Below are 15,274 nucleotides of genomic sequence, written 5' to 3'. Positions count from 1 at the left end.
TTCTTTTTGACAGTGAAATATTGTAGTTGTCTCTCACACATTAATATTAAACTAGTATTTGGCCTGGGCGATGCCCCGGATTGTAACTAATACACGGATAAAAATTTAAAATAAATTTAATACTCCATAATTATTAAGTTGTCATTTATTATAGGAAAATTTTGTAATATTAATCCAACCTTTGGCCGGTTTTCTTTTATTAATCCCACATACGACATATTTTTTAATAATCCCACCTTTACTACCCAACGACTTTTATTGGGCTTAAGTGACCGATAACCGGTGAAAAAATCATCGAGATGGTGATGATTTGATGATGATGACTGAATATATCGAGGGAGAGTACTTCCACGTAGGGACATATTATCGCCTACAATAGGTTTATGACGTTTTAGGCCCAATAAAAGTCGTTGTGTGGTATAGGTGGGATTATTAAAAAATATGTCGTAGGTGGGCTTTATAAAAGAAAATCGGCCAAAGGTTGGATTAATATTACCAAATTTTCCTTTATTATATTTTGTTATGAAAAGATGACATATAATTTGATTTGGATTAGTGGTTAATTGTTTGGTTTACAAATTAGAGGTCACGAGTTCAAGACTTGGACAACACATATTTATCATTTTTAAATAATAGTGTAATTGTGTATGACATGGAACATTAAAGTGAGATTAGGGTGAGTTCCACGTGGCACATAGGCTTGCTTATCAACGCCTTTTAATATATAGTATAGATATTGAAAATTTTAAGTTTTTAATTTTTTATTTGGAATTATTTTACAGGATGACGGAGTACCGTTATCCATCTTTTATGCATTTATTTTCTAGCCGTGTACAACAATATGATGCACAGGGTCGATTGATTCGTAACTGAGTACGATATTTTCAATTACTTTGGTATTACAATTAGGATTTTTGTCATGTAAGGCATGATTATTATATTACTTCAATATTTATATGTTTTTTAAATAGAGATGATGTCTAATTTTTCTTAATATGAACAATTCTTTGAACCTATTATTTGTGGTTATTACTTGAAATAAAATGGCAAATATATAAATTTTGCACACATCACGTGCATATAAGCCTAGTATTTATACTAAAAGAGAGGAAATCAATGTGGTGATGACAAATGTCACTCATTGATTGTTCTCTTTAAATATAAATAATAATTAAACTTAAAATAAAATAATTATTATAGTTCGTATATTTTTTTTACTTAAAATCTTCTGATTATTTATTGTAATAGATCAATATACTACAAGATACTTATTTATTTGTGGCAATAAATTTCTTAATTTAAATATATACTAATTTAACATGTCGATGTTTAATATGGCAGATAAAATGCATATATATATTATTGTGTTATCGATACACAAAATTTAGGGAACAAAATAAGAAATCGAAGTGGAAAAGTAAAATAAACTTATTATTGGCAGTTGTTATCAACAGTTGAATAATAGAAAGGTACTCTTTGTTAGACTTTATCCCAACTTATCATTTAGACTAAAAAAACTTTCGACTTTAGGAAAGAACCAATGAAAAAGCTGGTTAAAATTGAAAATTAATTATCAATACAATTTATCTCAACTAAAATGGTTTCGATTAGTACAACAAAATAAAGTAATTGAACATTATAAGGTTGGAAATACAAATTTATATCTTTTTATAAATTAAAAATAATTCAATTATATCAAAATTATTGTTATCTTTCTATATCTTTAAAATTAATTTAATTTTGAATTTTGATTTGTCAATTCTAAAAGTCTCCTCTCTATTTTAGGTAATTATGAAGATTACTATTTTTATGTTTTTATTTTTGTTTTAAAAAAATTTAGATTAGTGTTTGATTTTGGATAGATTTTCATTTTAGTTTTTATTTTTTATTATCAGGGTGTTTGATTTTGGATAGAGTTGTACTACCTCCCTTCCTAAATGATCTTTACGCTTACTATTTGCACGGTAATTAAGGAATTTTGGTGAACATGTGATGGTGGGGTAACAAATGGAAAATGAGTGGCTATAAGTTTTCCAACAATGTGAGTGGATGAAAATTAATATTAAAGTATTGTGAGTGGGTAAATTTAGGTGGACCAAATGAGAGTAAAAATGAAATAAAGTAGAGTGTAAATAACTTTTTTGAATGGATTAAAACGCAAAGCGTCACTACTACAAAAATAGGCAAAGAGACCCATCCAAAATGGCCTGAGAGACCCTCTTAGTGGGGGTCTCTATCTCAAAGGTCTCTTTGATAAAGAGACCCCCTCATTTAGAGGGGGTTTGTTTGCTAAAAACAAGAGACCCTTTATGTAAAAAAGGGGTCTCTTACATAATCTGTACAAAATATTATTTAGAAGGGGAAGAGACCCCTTATTGAAGATATGGGGTAAGGGGTCTTTTGTTAACTAAATTCAGACCCCCTTATTGAAGATATGGGGTCTCTTTGAGTTTTTAAATATTTTTATATATGTAATACAAAAGACCTCTCAAGTTAGATACGGGGTCTCTTTGTCACGTTTTTATATAAAAAGTAAAATAAAAAGAATATTAGCACGTTAAATTTAGGTCTCTTTTCCATATTTTCTTATAAAAAATTAAATTTATTCGGTAAGCACCACAATTATTGATTAAACTTAAATAATGAACCAACAAATAAAGCAACCATTAATATGGATTAATATTCTTCCAAAACCTTCAGCAATGTCGTTCTTGATCAATCATGAAAATAAATCCAAAATTTTACATATATATCCTGAAAACTGTACAAGTACAAGAAATATCTAACTCAATATAGCCTCATTAAAACGTTGCATCTTCATCTCTTTGATTCCAAGACTGATAACCATGTCAACAACCATTGCGCATGAATCTGTAACTGTAAGTTAGACAAAAGCAAGGGAATTAGTGAATTAAAGAAAAACAAAACACAAGATATGCTCATCTCTAATGCTTAAACAGACCTAATAGACTAAGGAAGTTAACAAACATCTTAGTATTCCTACTTTACAAGAATCATCGGTTTACAAATTAATCCAACAATTTCGAAACTGTATGTAGAGTGCAAGATTGAACTAAGCATTTGCCTTACTCATAGAACATTGTAATACATAGCCGCTTTTAGGCCTTAAAAATGTACAAACACCTAAACTAGCTAGTCACCTAAACTTAACGGCGAAATGAAAACATTAATCCACAAACCTGTACAAGTACGAGACTTCCATCCAGAGAGAAGTGAGAGAGGTGCCGGAATGACCTGAAAATATAAGACAAAAAAAGGAACAGGGCAAATGACATAAATATTTCTTGAAACAAAGAGTAAAAATATCTTGCAGGAGAACCATAAGCTAGGAGTTAATTTTTGCAGACAACCAGTCTCGCTACGCTTCTTGGAAACTTGATACGTCAATAGTCTACAAACAGTGAAACACAAAAATACCAATTCAGATAATCAAATCACCTTCTACATAACATCTACAATATCATTTCACGAAATAAATCAAGGGTAAGATTTATTTTTCGAGAATCATGATAAACCTTGAACCCCCTCCTACTTGACGATTTTTGAAGGACTACGTACCAGGATATGAAAAATATAAAATCGAACCACACCTAGTGTTAAACAACAACGACGAAATGACTCTGGTGGTTTCAAAGCCATCAAAATTGCTTCATATGTTACTTGACCAAGTTTTATGCCATTACAAGTACATAAACTTTCAAATCTACATACGTTGTTGTTAGTTCAGAAAACAATGTAAATCAGTTATCAAAATGCTCCATATGTTAATGTTGACAGTGCTTCCATCAAATTCTACAAGCATCCCATTTCTAGGGATGAACATATTTCTTGTGTATTTATGAGAAACAATTTCGATCCTGAATCAAAGATATAACATAATTTGGAAATTACTTGTACTTATTTGGTAATATACAGTGTATCATCTCCTTCACATGAAAGCAGTTACACTCAAACCTTTTGAACATAAAAAGAGCTAAGATTTCTTTATATTCTAAAAGAACTAAAATAGACAAGTTTCACCCAGGAGTGAATAAAGTATTAGCTCTAGTGCGTACAACAAGAAATGAGAAAACTTCAAATTTCCATGTGAAACAAAATTCTTCTACATTATCCTGGAGGGAAAATGTCACATTTTATCTCATTCAAATGTAATCAAGAAATTTTCCCACTCGACACAATAAACATAGTAGTTCCTTGTTTCATAAACATACAAATCAATATCCAAAGAAACATTCACAAGTATAACTAATTATCCTAAACAACTGAATAAACTAATCAACCCGATATACGATATCACCATAAACAACTAAGAAAATGACATTGCTCAAAACAATTAAAATCAGAATATATTGGCAGCAAAAACAAGACTATTCCTAGAGAGAGAAAATGAAAACTAAAAGATTGAATGCACAAATTAGTCGAAAATTTTCATTTAAAAGAATTATCCAACATTCAATCTTTTTTAAAGCACTAAAAAGATGGAGCAAAACATAAAACTGTTAAAGGAATCTGTCCAAAGGAAAGAGCTTGGCAGTGTCGTTTTTCACAGAACAAAAACTTTGAGATGCTCAAATATTCAATTAAAAGTAGAACACCAAATCAAAAAATAAAAACTGAAAATGGAGAGAGAAAACGAGCTTTACAGATTCGTTACCGATAATTTCTTCAACTTCACTTTAGCTTCGATTCATCCTTTGTCTACTAGATCTGATGGTTGAGCTCTGCTACTGGATTGTCCATGCAAAATCCTCCGCGGATGATTTGGATTTTAATAACGAAAGTTGCATTATATATCGAATCAATTGAAGCTCCAAAATGAAATTCAGATTTCGAAAATTAGGGTTTCTTATTAGATTCCGGTGAGCTGCGGGATTTGGTGACATTGGGGAATGATCGAGGAAGATAAATTGGGGGTTTTGATTGACAAAAAATTAAGGAGAAAGAATTGAAGTTTGGGATGACTGAATTCTCCGCGAATTCGATTAGATCCAAAATGGTGAACACTGAATAGGGGTTGTTTTGGGCTGGTAGAAGAAAGGGGGGAAGAATATTGGGTTTTGATTTCGCGTTGTACAAAAACGAGTATTCCGTATTAATTGATTAATTAGGAAACAGACCCGTTATGAGAATTAACGGCTCTCTTCATTCTCACTTAGTGGACCCCGGACACTTAAGAGACCTCTTATCTATGCTGATGGGTCTTTTTTTTCTTTTTGTTGTCTAGTAAGTGGGCTTAGGTGAATAAAAGAGACCTGCTATCTACAAAACGAGGTCTTTTAAAGTAAAGAGATCCGTTATTAATCTAAAGGGTCTGTTTTTAGAGGTCTCTTCGAACATTTTTGTAGTAGTGCGTAAAGAACTTTCAAGAACGGAGGTGGTATATTTTAGTAATTAAGTAATTACAATATCTATGTGGCACACACAACTTTTTGTATTTTAGTTTTTATTGGACAATTCCAAAACTCTCCTATCCTTTTCATGTAAAAATGAAGATTGGTTTTTTTTTTTTTTTGATTTTTTTTTATAAAAAAATAGATTAATGTTTGATTTTGGATTAACTTTTATTTTATTTTAATTATTCGTGTATTTTATTTTGGATGAATTTGTATAACTTGTATATAGTAGTAATTAATTAACTAAAATAAATACGTGACACACACATTGTTTTAATCTAAAATAAATTAAAATTCTTATTTTTTATTGTCCGAAATCATTAGATTTCATACGTGGCGCTCTAATAACTCAGAAAATATGCATAGTTGTTTTTCAATGTATTCTTTAAAAATAAAAGGCAAAGATAATGTGTGCAAAATGAGATAATCTCACTTATAATGACTGTGGCGGTTAAGGGTCTTATATTTTTAATAGTACTATATGATATAATTGACATGCTAAATCGCACTCCTATCAAAGATATATAAACCTTAAGTTCACCAACTAAAAATATAGCAAGGGAAGTAGGGATCGTATCCAAGGGAAACAATGTTCTTTCTACTACTAATCAACAAGTCTAGACTATTGGTACAAGGGAATAGGTTTGGGTTGTAAATTAAAACCAAGGCAATAATTAAATCGGAAAATATCAATATTACGGGAATCTAGGGCAACGGTTCACCACAAATACAGACCGGGATTGGACAACGGACAACAACAATCAATCAACAACCATAACTAGGAAAACATGCATCTTATGAATTCCTTAGGAAAATATAACTAGCAGGCTCTCGCTATGTGCTAGAAACAATTCCTATCTAATAGCCACAGACCAAAAACATCAGATTTATACCTCTCGGCGCATAATCTAAGGTTAATCAAACTCAATCAAAATAGTCTGGCCGAACAGAATTGACGAACAATTAAAATAAGCTATAGAAATCACAATCAATTAATCAATAATCAAGTCCACATTCAATCCCAATCATGCATTCATGGATCCCCTAAACCCTAGAAATTAACTACTCATTCATATAAACAATAACCAAGGAAATTAATATTATTGAGAACATGATTAAAACAAAATAATAAAGCAAAGTGAGAATTAATACTTAAATGAGGAACGGAAGAATGAATGAAAAATTGAAGCTTTTAATTGAAATAATAAACTAAGTGTTGATAATTTTAGAGAAAACTAAGTAATGCAAAATAAACTAAGTCTTCAATACTAGGAAATAAGATGTCTACTAAAAATATAAAGCTTAGTATTTATAGTTTGCCCAAAATACAACTCAAAACCGGAAATAAAACTCGCGAAAAAACGCTGGAGGTTGTCGTCGCCCGATCGGAAAAACGGCCTCCCGATCGGGCATTCTGCTCGACAAACAGGTCGATCGGGCGAATTCCCTCCCGATCGGGCGGATGAGATTTTCCCAATATAGCCTTCAGGATGGCCGCCCGATCTGGATCGGGTGAAGACCGCCCGATCGGGCGCGCGTTGAAACTGGCAGATGTCTTTTTCTTCGCCCAATTTTCTCATTTCGCCCTCCAATCATAGGGCAATTTGCAAAATGCATCGTCCTTCACTCAAAGCACAAAGTCTAACTCTCGAGGCTCGAACATAGACATCCTAGGCTCCCAAGGATCGACCATAATCATCCCGAACCTACTCGGGATCCGTGTAGTGGCCTATATCATCGCGAAACGAGCCTAAAAAGGCTAATTTCTCATCAAACGTAACAGTCCTGAAACTCAAGACACACTTACAACACACATTAGTACTAAAAACGGCTCATAAGAGCTCATTAGACGCAGAAAAGTACTAAGGGACGGGGGTAAAAACTCTATATAAAATACACATATCAATAATGTATCAAGAGAATATTTATGATTTTATGTAGTACAAACTTATAAGTTTTAAGTATGAATAATAAAATACTATAATAATATCATCTTTTAACGTCTTAATTTTTGCTTGACTTTTCCTAAATAAGCTTTTGTACCCTTTGTTTTATTATTTTTCTCTACAATATCTACATAGTAAATATTTTGATTATAAAAATTAGTAATACAATATTTAAAATATATGTAGTAGGAAGTACTAAAAAACATCATGTAATTACAACTCTTTAGGTTGCCATATAGCAATTATAAATCTATCTTATGTTGCACTATAACAAAAAATATAACAATTGTACTAAAATCTATCGTGAAAATTCTAATTTTCACATCACATTGAAAATTCTAACTTTTCACATCACATTGATAATCTACCCTAAAGTTTTACTCCATGAAATGTTTTTTGGAGGGTAAAAATAAATTATACTATATAGTACTTGTTTGGGCTCCCAATTGAATATCAATTGGGCCATTAAGTCCAAAGCCCAATGGCTCAATTCAACAACATTAAACCTGCCACCACCACCAAGGCTATTCAGCCATCAACCAAGGCCCAAAGCCCAATAGCAATAAATGACCTATGGGCATTTATTATGCAAACACTATAAATAGGCCGCTAAGGCTCAAACCTCAAGGTACGTCCAACTTATTGCCTTAAGACTACTCTCTAGAGAACTTCTCTCTCTAGAATCCGAGCATTGTTCTTACTTAGGCATCGGAGGAGCTTTCCTCGGAAACACCCCGGAGGCTAGTAACATTGTCTTTGCGCAGGTGAATTCGGACAACACTCATTCAAGCTAACAAGATGTTCAACACATTCAAAAGGGGCCTTCATTCGAAGCCCATTGTTCCATCCGCTTCAACACCGGAATAATTTGGCGCCGTCTGTGGGGAAGAATACTTTAAAGCCTCGAAAAACACCCTATTTTTCACGTAAGAAATGGAAATTCCCAACAATGACAACCAGAACGATGTCCTTGTTCAAACGGATTCGGAATCCGATGAAGGGGAACAACTGCACTCAGTGGCGAGATCACAGCCGACAAGGGCCACCGCCGCAACAACCAGCAGACCCCCACTCCCCTCTCGAGAAGAACTTGCCGCAGCCATGACCATCATGCAAAACTACCTCTTCAATGAGAAAGAGCAGACACAGGCAGCGGACCGCCGAGAAGCGAGGAGAATCAGGCGACAACTCCTGCTTAATAGGCCACCACCTAACGAGGATGCTGCGGGACCCGAACGCACTCTCCCTACAATATCGGGAACGCACCTAACGACAAGATGGAGAGAGAGTACATGGGATACGCAACAGAGGGCAGAACATCAACCAGAATGGTTTGAAACACCATCCCCAACACCGCAAGCTCTCCTAAGCGGAGCGAGTGACCGCACTCGGATCCGAAGCTCGGTACATAGCAGATTGCGCCCTTCGGTCCATGATAGGCTGGGCATCCCCAGCAGGTCCAGTAGGCAAACCGAAGCCAGTGGCCAGTCAAGAAGGAGAAGGAGGAGTGATCGAACCCCTAGCCCCCTACACGCCCCCGAACAATCCCACAAAGGAAACTCGAGGAGCGATGGTTTCAGGGCGAGGCTAGGGAAGAGGATCATGACCCCAACATCTTCCCCGTTCTCGAATGATATTGTTATGGAGGAAATTCCCAAAGTGAGGCTACCAGCACACTTAACATTTAGCGGGATTACGGATCCGAGGGATCATGTCATCTCTTACGAGCAGCAAATGTTCCTGAGCCCCCTACTCCGAGGCTTGTTGGTGCAAATACTTCACAACCACGCTGACATGAGTTGCAGGGGAATGGTTCAGGTCGCTGCCGAAGGGATCGATCAAAAGCTGGAAGAAGCTAAAGAAGAGGTTCTGCGTACAATTCGTGAGCAATAATCGCCCCGAACGAACTACCGCAGAACTGACCTCCATACAACAGGATTGAGATGAAAGTCTCCGAGACTTCATGGCCAGGTTCATGAAAGAATCAACCAACATCCCCAATCTGCAGCCAGATGTAGCAATATTCTCCTTGAAGCACACACTTCGGGAGGGGAAATTCCGGGATAAACTGTCAATGAAAAACCCCTCCAAGATAGCTGACGTACTTCAAATGGCGGATGCGTTCATCAGAACGGAAGAATTCAATAAGGCAGCAGCAAGGCTGAGGAACCCCTCGGATACGAGGGATACCAAGATGAATCAGAGTAAGCCCGAGGGCAACTCAAGAAAGGGGAAAGAGAAGGTGGGTGCGAGAGAAGCAAGCCCAAAGAAAGATGGGAAGAAGGGTGAATTTCAACCCAAATACACCAATTACACTCCACTCACCACATCCCAAAGAGAAATCTTCAGCCTCCACAAGGATGATGAAAAGTGGAAGCTGGCAGACAAGCTCAGGTTAAACCCCCTCCGTAGGAACAAGAACAAGCGGTGTGAGTTCCACGATGACTTCGGCCATACCACCAAGGAATGCAACTCGCTGAAGGACAACATCGAGGACCTGATCCGCCGAGGCTATTTAAAGCAATACTTGCTCGACCGAAGAACGGAGAGGGAAGAAAAAGAGAAAGCAACGTCTGGAAAACTACAAGAGCAAGTCCAGAGAAGAGTCCATGAGACCGAAGGGCAAAAGAAAAAACCAATTCTCGTGGTGTTCGGAGGCCAAAGATCCGGCCACGCCAGCAAGCAACACTTGAGGGCTCTCTCTCACCGAGTCAACTTCAACACTATAGGGGAGAACCAGCCTACACCCCCGAACATGACTTTTAGTGCCGATGATTGCCTCGTAACCCAGTACAAGCACGACGACCCGTTGGTAATTGAAATGGATCTCAACAACCACAACGTTCACAGGGTACTGGTAGATGGAGGGAGTGCCGTCAACATCATCTTCAGAAACTGCTTCGAGCAGCTCATCCTTGAAGAAGGAGAAGAGTCTCTAACTAAGGTCAGTTACCCGCTGATCGGCTTCAACGGATCCGCAGCCATTCCGCGTGGAAAGATCACTCTCCCGTTACTATAGGCCAAGGCCTGGCGGCAAGAAACGTCCGAGAGGAATTCTTAGTGATGGACTGCGATTCGGTGTATAACGTCATCATGGGACGAACCATGATTCACAAGATACAAGCAGTCCCATCCACGTACCACCAGATGATGATGTACATCTCGGACGCAGGCTTCGCCGAGCGGATAAAAGGTGACCAGGAGGTGGCAAGGTCAACCTGTCACACTGTCATCCGAAAACCGAAGCTAGGAGACAGTCCTAGAGATGAGGATGAGAAAAGTAGCCCCCCAAAAGAGGAAAACGATGCAAAGAGGAGAAAGGATGGCCCGAGCAGTCTGGTAAAACCCGCCGAGGTTGATGCTCGGCCAGAAACCCTTTCTCCCGAACCAGATAAGGAAATGGAAGACATTCCCCTGGAAGATGATTCAGACAGAAGTGTCTGAATAGGCAGAGGCCTGAGCTCGGGGCTCCGAATCGATCTGATCTAGTTGCTGAGGGATCACAAAGACATTTTCGCATGGTCGGCAGCCGATATGCCAGGGATAGATCCGGAGATGATCTGTCATAAGCTGGATGTCAACCCCGAGGCCCGACCAGTCAAACAGAAAAAGAGAAACTACTCCTCGGAGAAAAACAAAGCTATTGCCGAAGAGGTGAGGAAGCTACAAGAAGCAGGCTTCATTGAGCCATGCATGTACCCCAAGTGGCTGGCCAACGTGATCATGGTCAAGAAAGCCAACGGCTCGTGGCGCATGTGCGTCGACTTCACGGATTTGAATCGAGCCTGCCCGAAAGACTGCTATCCCCTCCCGAGGATAGATCAGCTAGTGGACTCCACCAGTGGCCATGCATTGCTTAGCTTCATGGACGCCTTTTCAGGGTACCATCAAGTATTCATGCACCCCGACGATAGAGCAAAAACCGCCTTCATCACAAGCGCGGGAGTGTTCAACTATAGAATGATGCCCTTCGGATTGAAAAATGCCGGGGCCACCTACCAAAGGTTAGTTGATCACGTCTTCACCGATCAAAAAGGAAGGAACGTCGAAGTCTATGTGGACGATTCCATAGTGAAAAGTGTGAAGGAGGAGGATCACATCAAAGATTTGGCCGAAACTTTCGCCAACCTGAGGAAGTACAAGATGAAGCTGAACCCGAAGAAGTGTGTCTTCGGGGTTAAAGCAGGAAAGTTCCTCGGATTCATGGTGAGCGAAAGGGGAATTGATGCAAACCCGGACAAGGTCGAGGCCGCGTTAGACCTACCCGAGCCAAAGACGAAGAGAGACGTGCAAAGGTTAACAGGCAGGTTAGCCGCACTTTCAAGATTCATATCGAAAGCCTCGGACAAAGGGTTACCCTTCTTCAAAGCTCTCAAACCAAAAACCCTCCCAGGAGGAGAAGCAGAGCCTGCCAAAAAGAAAGGCGTCTCGAGGAAGGCGGACCCTGAGCTAACGTGGGAACAAGAGTAGAAAGATGCATTCCAACAGCTCAGGGCTCACCTGGCCCAACTGCCGACACTACCCAGGCCGAAGGAGGGGGAAACCCTATACTTATACGTCGCAGTTAGCCCCGGGACAGTAAGTGCGGTACTCCTACGAGAAGAAGAGAAAAAGCAACAGCCAATCTACTTCACCAGCCGAACCCTAACAGATGCTGAGACTCGGTACCCACTCATTGAAAAAGTAGCATACGCAGTGGTGGTGGCAGCCCGAAAGCTTAGACCCTACTTCGATTCTCATCAAGTAGTGGTGCTAACTGACCAACCACTGGAAAAAGTGCTAGACAAAATAGAGAGGTCGGGAAGATTGGCTGCATGGGCTTTCGAGCTATCTGAGTTCGCCATCAAGTATCAGCCGAGGACCGCCATCAAAGCACAAGCGCTCGCTGACTTCTTGGCCGAATGCTCATATCAGGAAATGTTGGATGACACCAAGAGAACATGGGAAGTATACACTGACGGATCTTCCACAGTGAACGGCTCGGGAGCCGGAGTGGTGTTGATACCTCCAGTAGGAAAAAGCATCGAATATGCCCTGAAGTTCGGTTTCAAAGCAACCAACAATGAGGCCGAATATGAGGCCGCAATCGCAGGGATAGAGCTATGCTTATCTCTGGAGGCCGAACATGTTTGCCTCAAAAACGATTCTCAGCTCGTAGCCAACCAAATCCAAGGGGAGTATGAGGCCAAATGGCCAAGTATGACAGCCTACCTAGCAAAAATTAAATCCTTAACGTCAAAGTTAAGATCCTTCGAAGTCATCCTAATTCCCCGAGGCCAGAACACACAACGGATGCACTGTCCAAACTTGCAAGCTCAACGCTCATCGACCTAAACAGGTCGGTCCATGTGGAAGTACACCAAGAAAGAAGCATTGACATGCCACCCCTCACAGTCTGCAACCTACGTCCCAAACCAAGCTGGATGGACGCAGTCATTGCATACAAGGAAAGGGGAGAACTTCCCGAAGACAAGCTGCAAGCAAGAAAGTTGAAGAGATTCAACCAAAGGTTCATCATTGACGCCAACAGAGAGCTCATGAGAAGGTCATTCTCAGCCCCACTGCTGAAATGTGTCGGCCCAACTGACGCCGATTACATCCTAAGGGAAATCCACCTCGGCATATGTGGGAACCACATCGGAGGCAGGGCATTGGCACACAAGGCACTAAGGGCCGGGTTCTGGTGGCCCACCATGGTTTCCGAGGCAAAAGTGCTGACAAGAAAATGCGAGAAATGCCAGAAGTTCGCACCAACAATCCATCAGCCAGCTCAGACCTTGCAATCAACACTCTACCCCTTGCCATTTGCACAATGGGGCTTGGACATCATCGGTCCATTCCCCTCGGCTGTGAACCAAAAGAAATGGTTGATTGTCGGAGTCGATTATTTCAGCAAGTGGATTGAAGCCGAAGCAGTTTCGTCCATCACTGAGCCACAAGTCCGCAAATTCATCTGGCAAAACATCATCACAAGGTTCGGTATACCGAGACTAATGGTCTTCGACCATGGAAAGCAGTTCGACAACACACCACTGCAAACGTGGTGCAAACAGTTCGGTATCCACCTCGCTTACTCGGCGGTATGCCACCCTCAGAGCAACGGCCAAGCCGAAGCCGCGAACAAGCTCATACTCAACGCACTCAAGAAAAGAGTCGAGGAAGAAAAGAGTAAGTGGCTGGAAGAGCTCCCTGGAACACTCTGGTCCCTTCGGACCACCGAGAAAGAAGCCACGGGACAAACGCCCTTCCACTTGGTATACGGTTCCGAAGCTGTCATCCCTGTAGAAATCGGAACAGAAAGCTTGAGGGTCCAAGAATACAACAAGTATGATGGAACCCACAGACAAAGCAATGATCAACTTCTGACCGAAGCCTTGGATCTACTAGATGAAGCTCGGGACGAAGCCAGAACTCTCAACGCAGCTTACCAGCAGAGGATTAGCAAGCACTACAACCGAAGAGTCAATGCCAGACCTCTAAAGGTCGGCGACCTAGTGCTCAGGAATGCTGCGGCAGTTCAAAAGGGAAGGATCCATGGGAAGCTCTCGGCAACATGGGAAGGGCCATACATCATCCACTCCGAAAAAAGGACTGGCACCTTTATGCTTAAACAGTTAGACGGAACAATCTTGAAGAACCATTGGAATGCCGATGTTCTCAAGAAATATTTTGTATTACCCCTTTGTAATCCAAGTAAGTTTAACGAGTAATTTTAATGAGAAGAGGAAAGCCACTGGCACCATTGAAGGAAATAATGCCCTTGGTCCAAGTATGCATTCTATGTTAAGTCTAATAAATGCGGTTCAGTATTAATTAACAAGTTAATAATTCAGTGAGATCAAGTGAGCTGAATGCCTAGCTAGAGGCCGCTTCAGTTCAAGTGGAATTAATGATATTAATCCACAACTTACTCTTGACTGAACCCGTAGGGTCACACAAATAGTACGTAAACGGATCAAGTATTTAATGGCATTAAATACTCCATCTATGAATATTCGGAACCGACGGATCTTGGTTTCAGTGGGAGCTAAGATCGTCACAGGCAAGAAATGAATACTCCGGAAACGATGATATTACCGGAAACGGAAATATGGATCGTATCGGAAATATGAATATTATCCAAGTCGTAGATGTTGCCGGAAACGGAAACATGGTACGTATCGGAAAATATTATTGGAAATGGAAATATTACCAGAATCGGAAATATTGCCGGAAACGGAAATATTGTCAGAATCGGAAATATTACCGGAATCGGAAAATAATTCCGGAAACGGAAATATTAAATATTTGTTCGAAACGGAAATTAATTCCGGAATCGGAAATATTAAATATTGTTCGTATCGGAAATAAATTCCGGAACTGGAAATTTAATCGGAAGCGTATCGTACGAATTAGCATCGGACGAGGCCTGCCGGACGAAGGCCCAGCACGAAGCCGGGCCATCGCCCAGCAAGCACGCGCGCCACAAGCCCAGCCAAGGCAGCGCCCAGGCCTACCGCAAGGCAGGCCCAGCGCGCGCCAAGGCCACGGATGCGTGGGCCGCGCTGCGTGGGCTGCTGCTCGCACGCGCATGGGCAGCCCTTGTGGCTGTCGTGTGTGTGTGAGTTTGTGCTCATGCGCGATTCCTAAATCTACAAGAGTTAGTGTATGATTAAGTTTCTATTCCTAATTGGATAAATTAATTAAATAGAATTCATGTAGGATTCTAATTTCAATTAATTCGTATCCTACTAGGATTACGATTCCTTTTCCATAACTCTATAAATAAAGGCCTAGGGGTCATTATTTATACACAAGTTTTAAGTATTCAAAACTAAGATTTTTAAGCAGAAAAATCAGCCAATATTCTTGCCTACCTAACCGAAAATATTAGAACCTTAAGGGCGATTCTAGTTGGTCAATCTTAAGGCGGAT

At 39.8% G+C, this 15,274-nt stretch overlaps 1 protein-coding gene across 2 annotated transcripts in view; it reads right to left on the bottom strand.

The window, feature by feature from the left end:
• Positions 1–2,652: 2,652 nt before the first annotated feature.
• The window catches only part of LOC130461053 (YTH domain-containing protein ECT2-like), a 45,581-nt gene continuing 32,959 nt past the window's right edge, over positions 2,653–15,274 (bottom strand). The window contains exons 2-3 of one of the 2 annotated variants that reach the window (XM_056828948.1): positions 3,201–3,255; positions 2,653–2,877 (exon numbers count right to left, since the gene is read on the bottom strand). In XM_056828948.1, coding sequence (XP_056684926.1) covers positions 2,783–2,877; positions 3,201–3,255 — 150 coding nt within the window. In that variant the 3' untranslated portion in view covers positions 2,653–2,782. Of the gene's footprint in view, positions 2,878–3,200; positions 3,256–6,654; positions 7,200–15,274 lie in introns of those variants that run through there. The other variant, XR_008921359.1, reaches the window with a different exon arrangement.

Source organism: Spinacia oleracea, chromosome 5, assembly GCF_020520425.1.
Source record: "Spinacia oleracea cultivar Varoflay chromosome 5, BTI_SOV_V1, whole genome shotgun sequence".
Classification (NCBI taxonomy): Eukaryota; Viridiplantae; Streptophyta; class Magnoliopsida; order Caryophyllales; family Amaranthaceae; genus Spinacia; species Spinacia oleracea.
The sequence above is the reverse complement of the archived record's forward strand: the minus strand, read 5'-3'. Positions and strand labels throughout refer to the sequence as shown.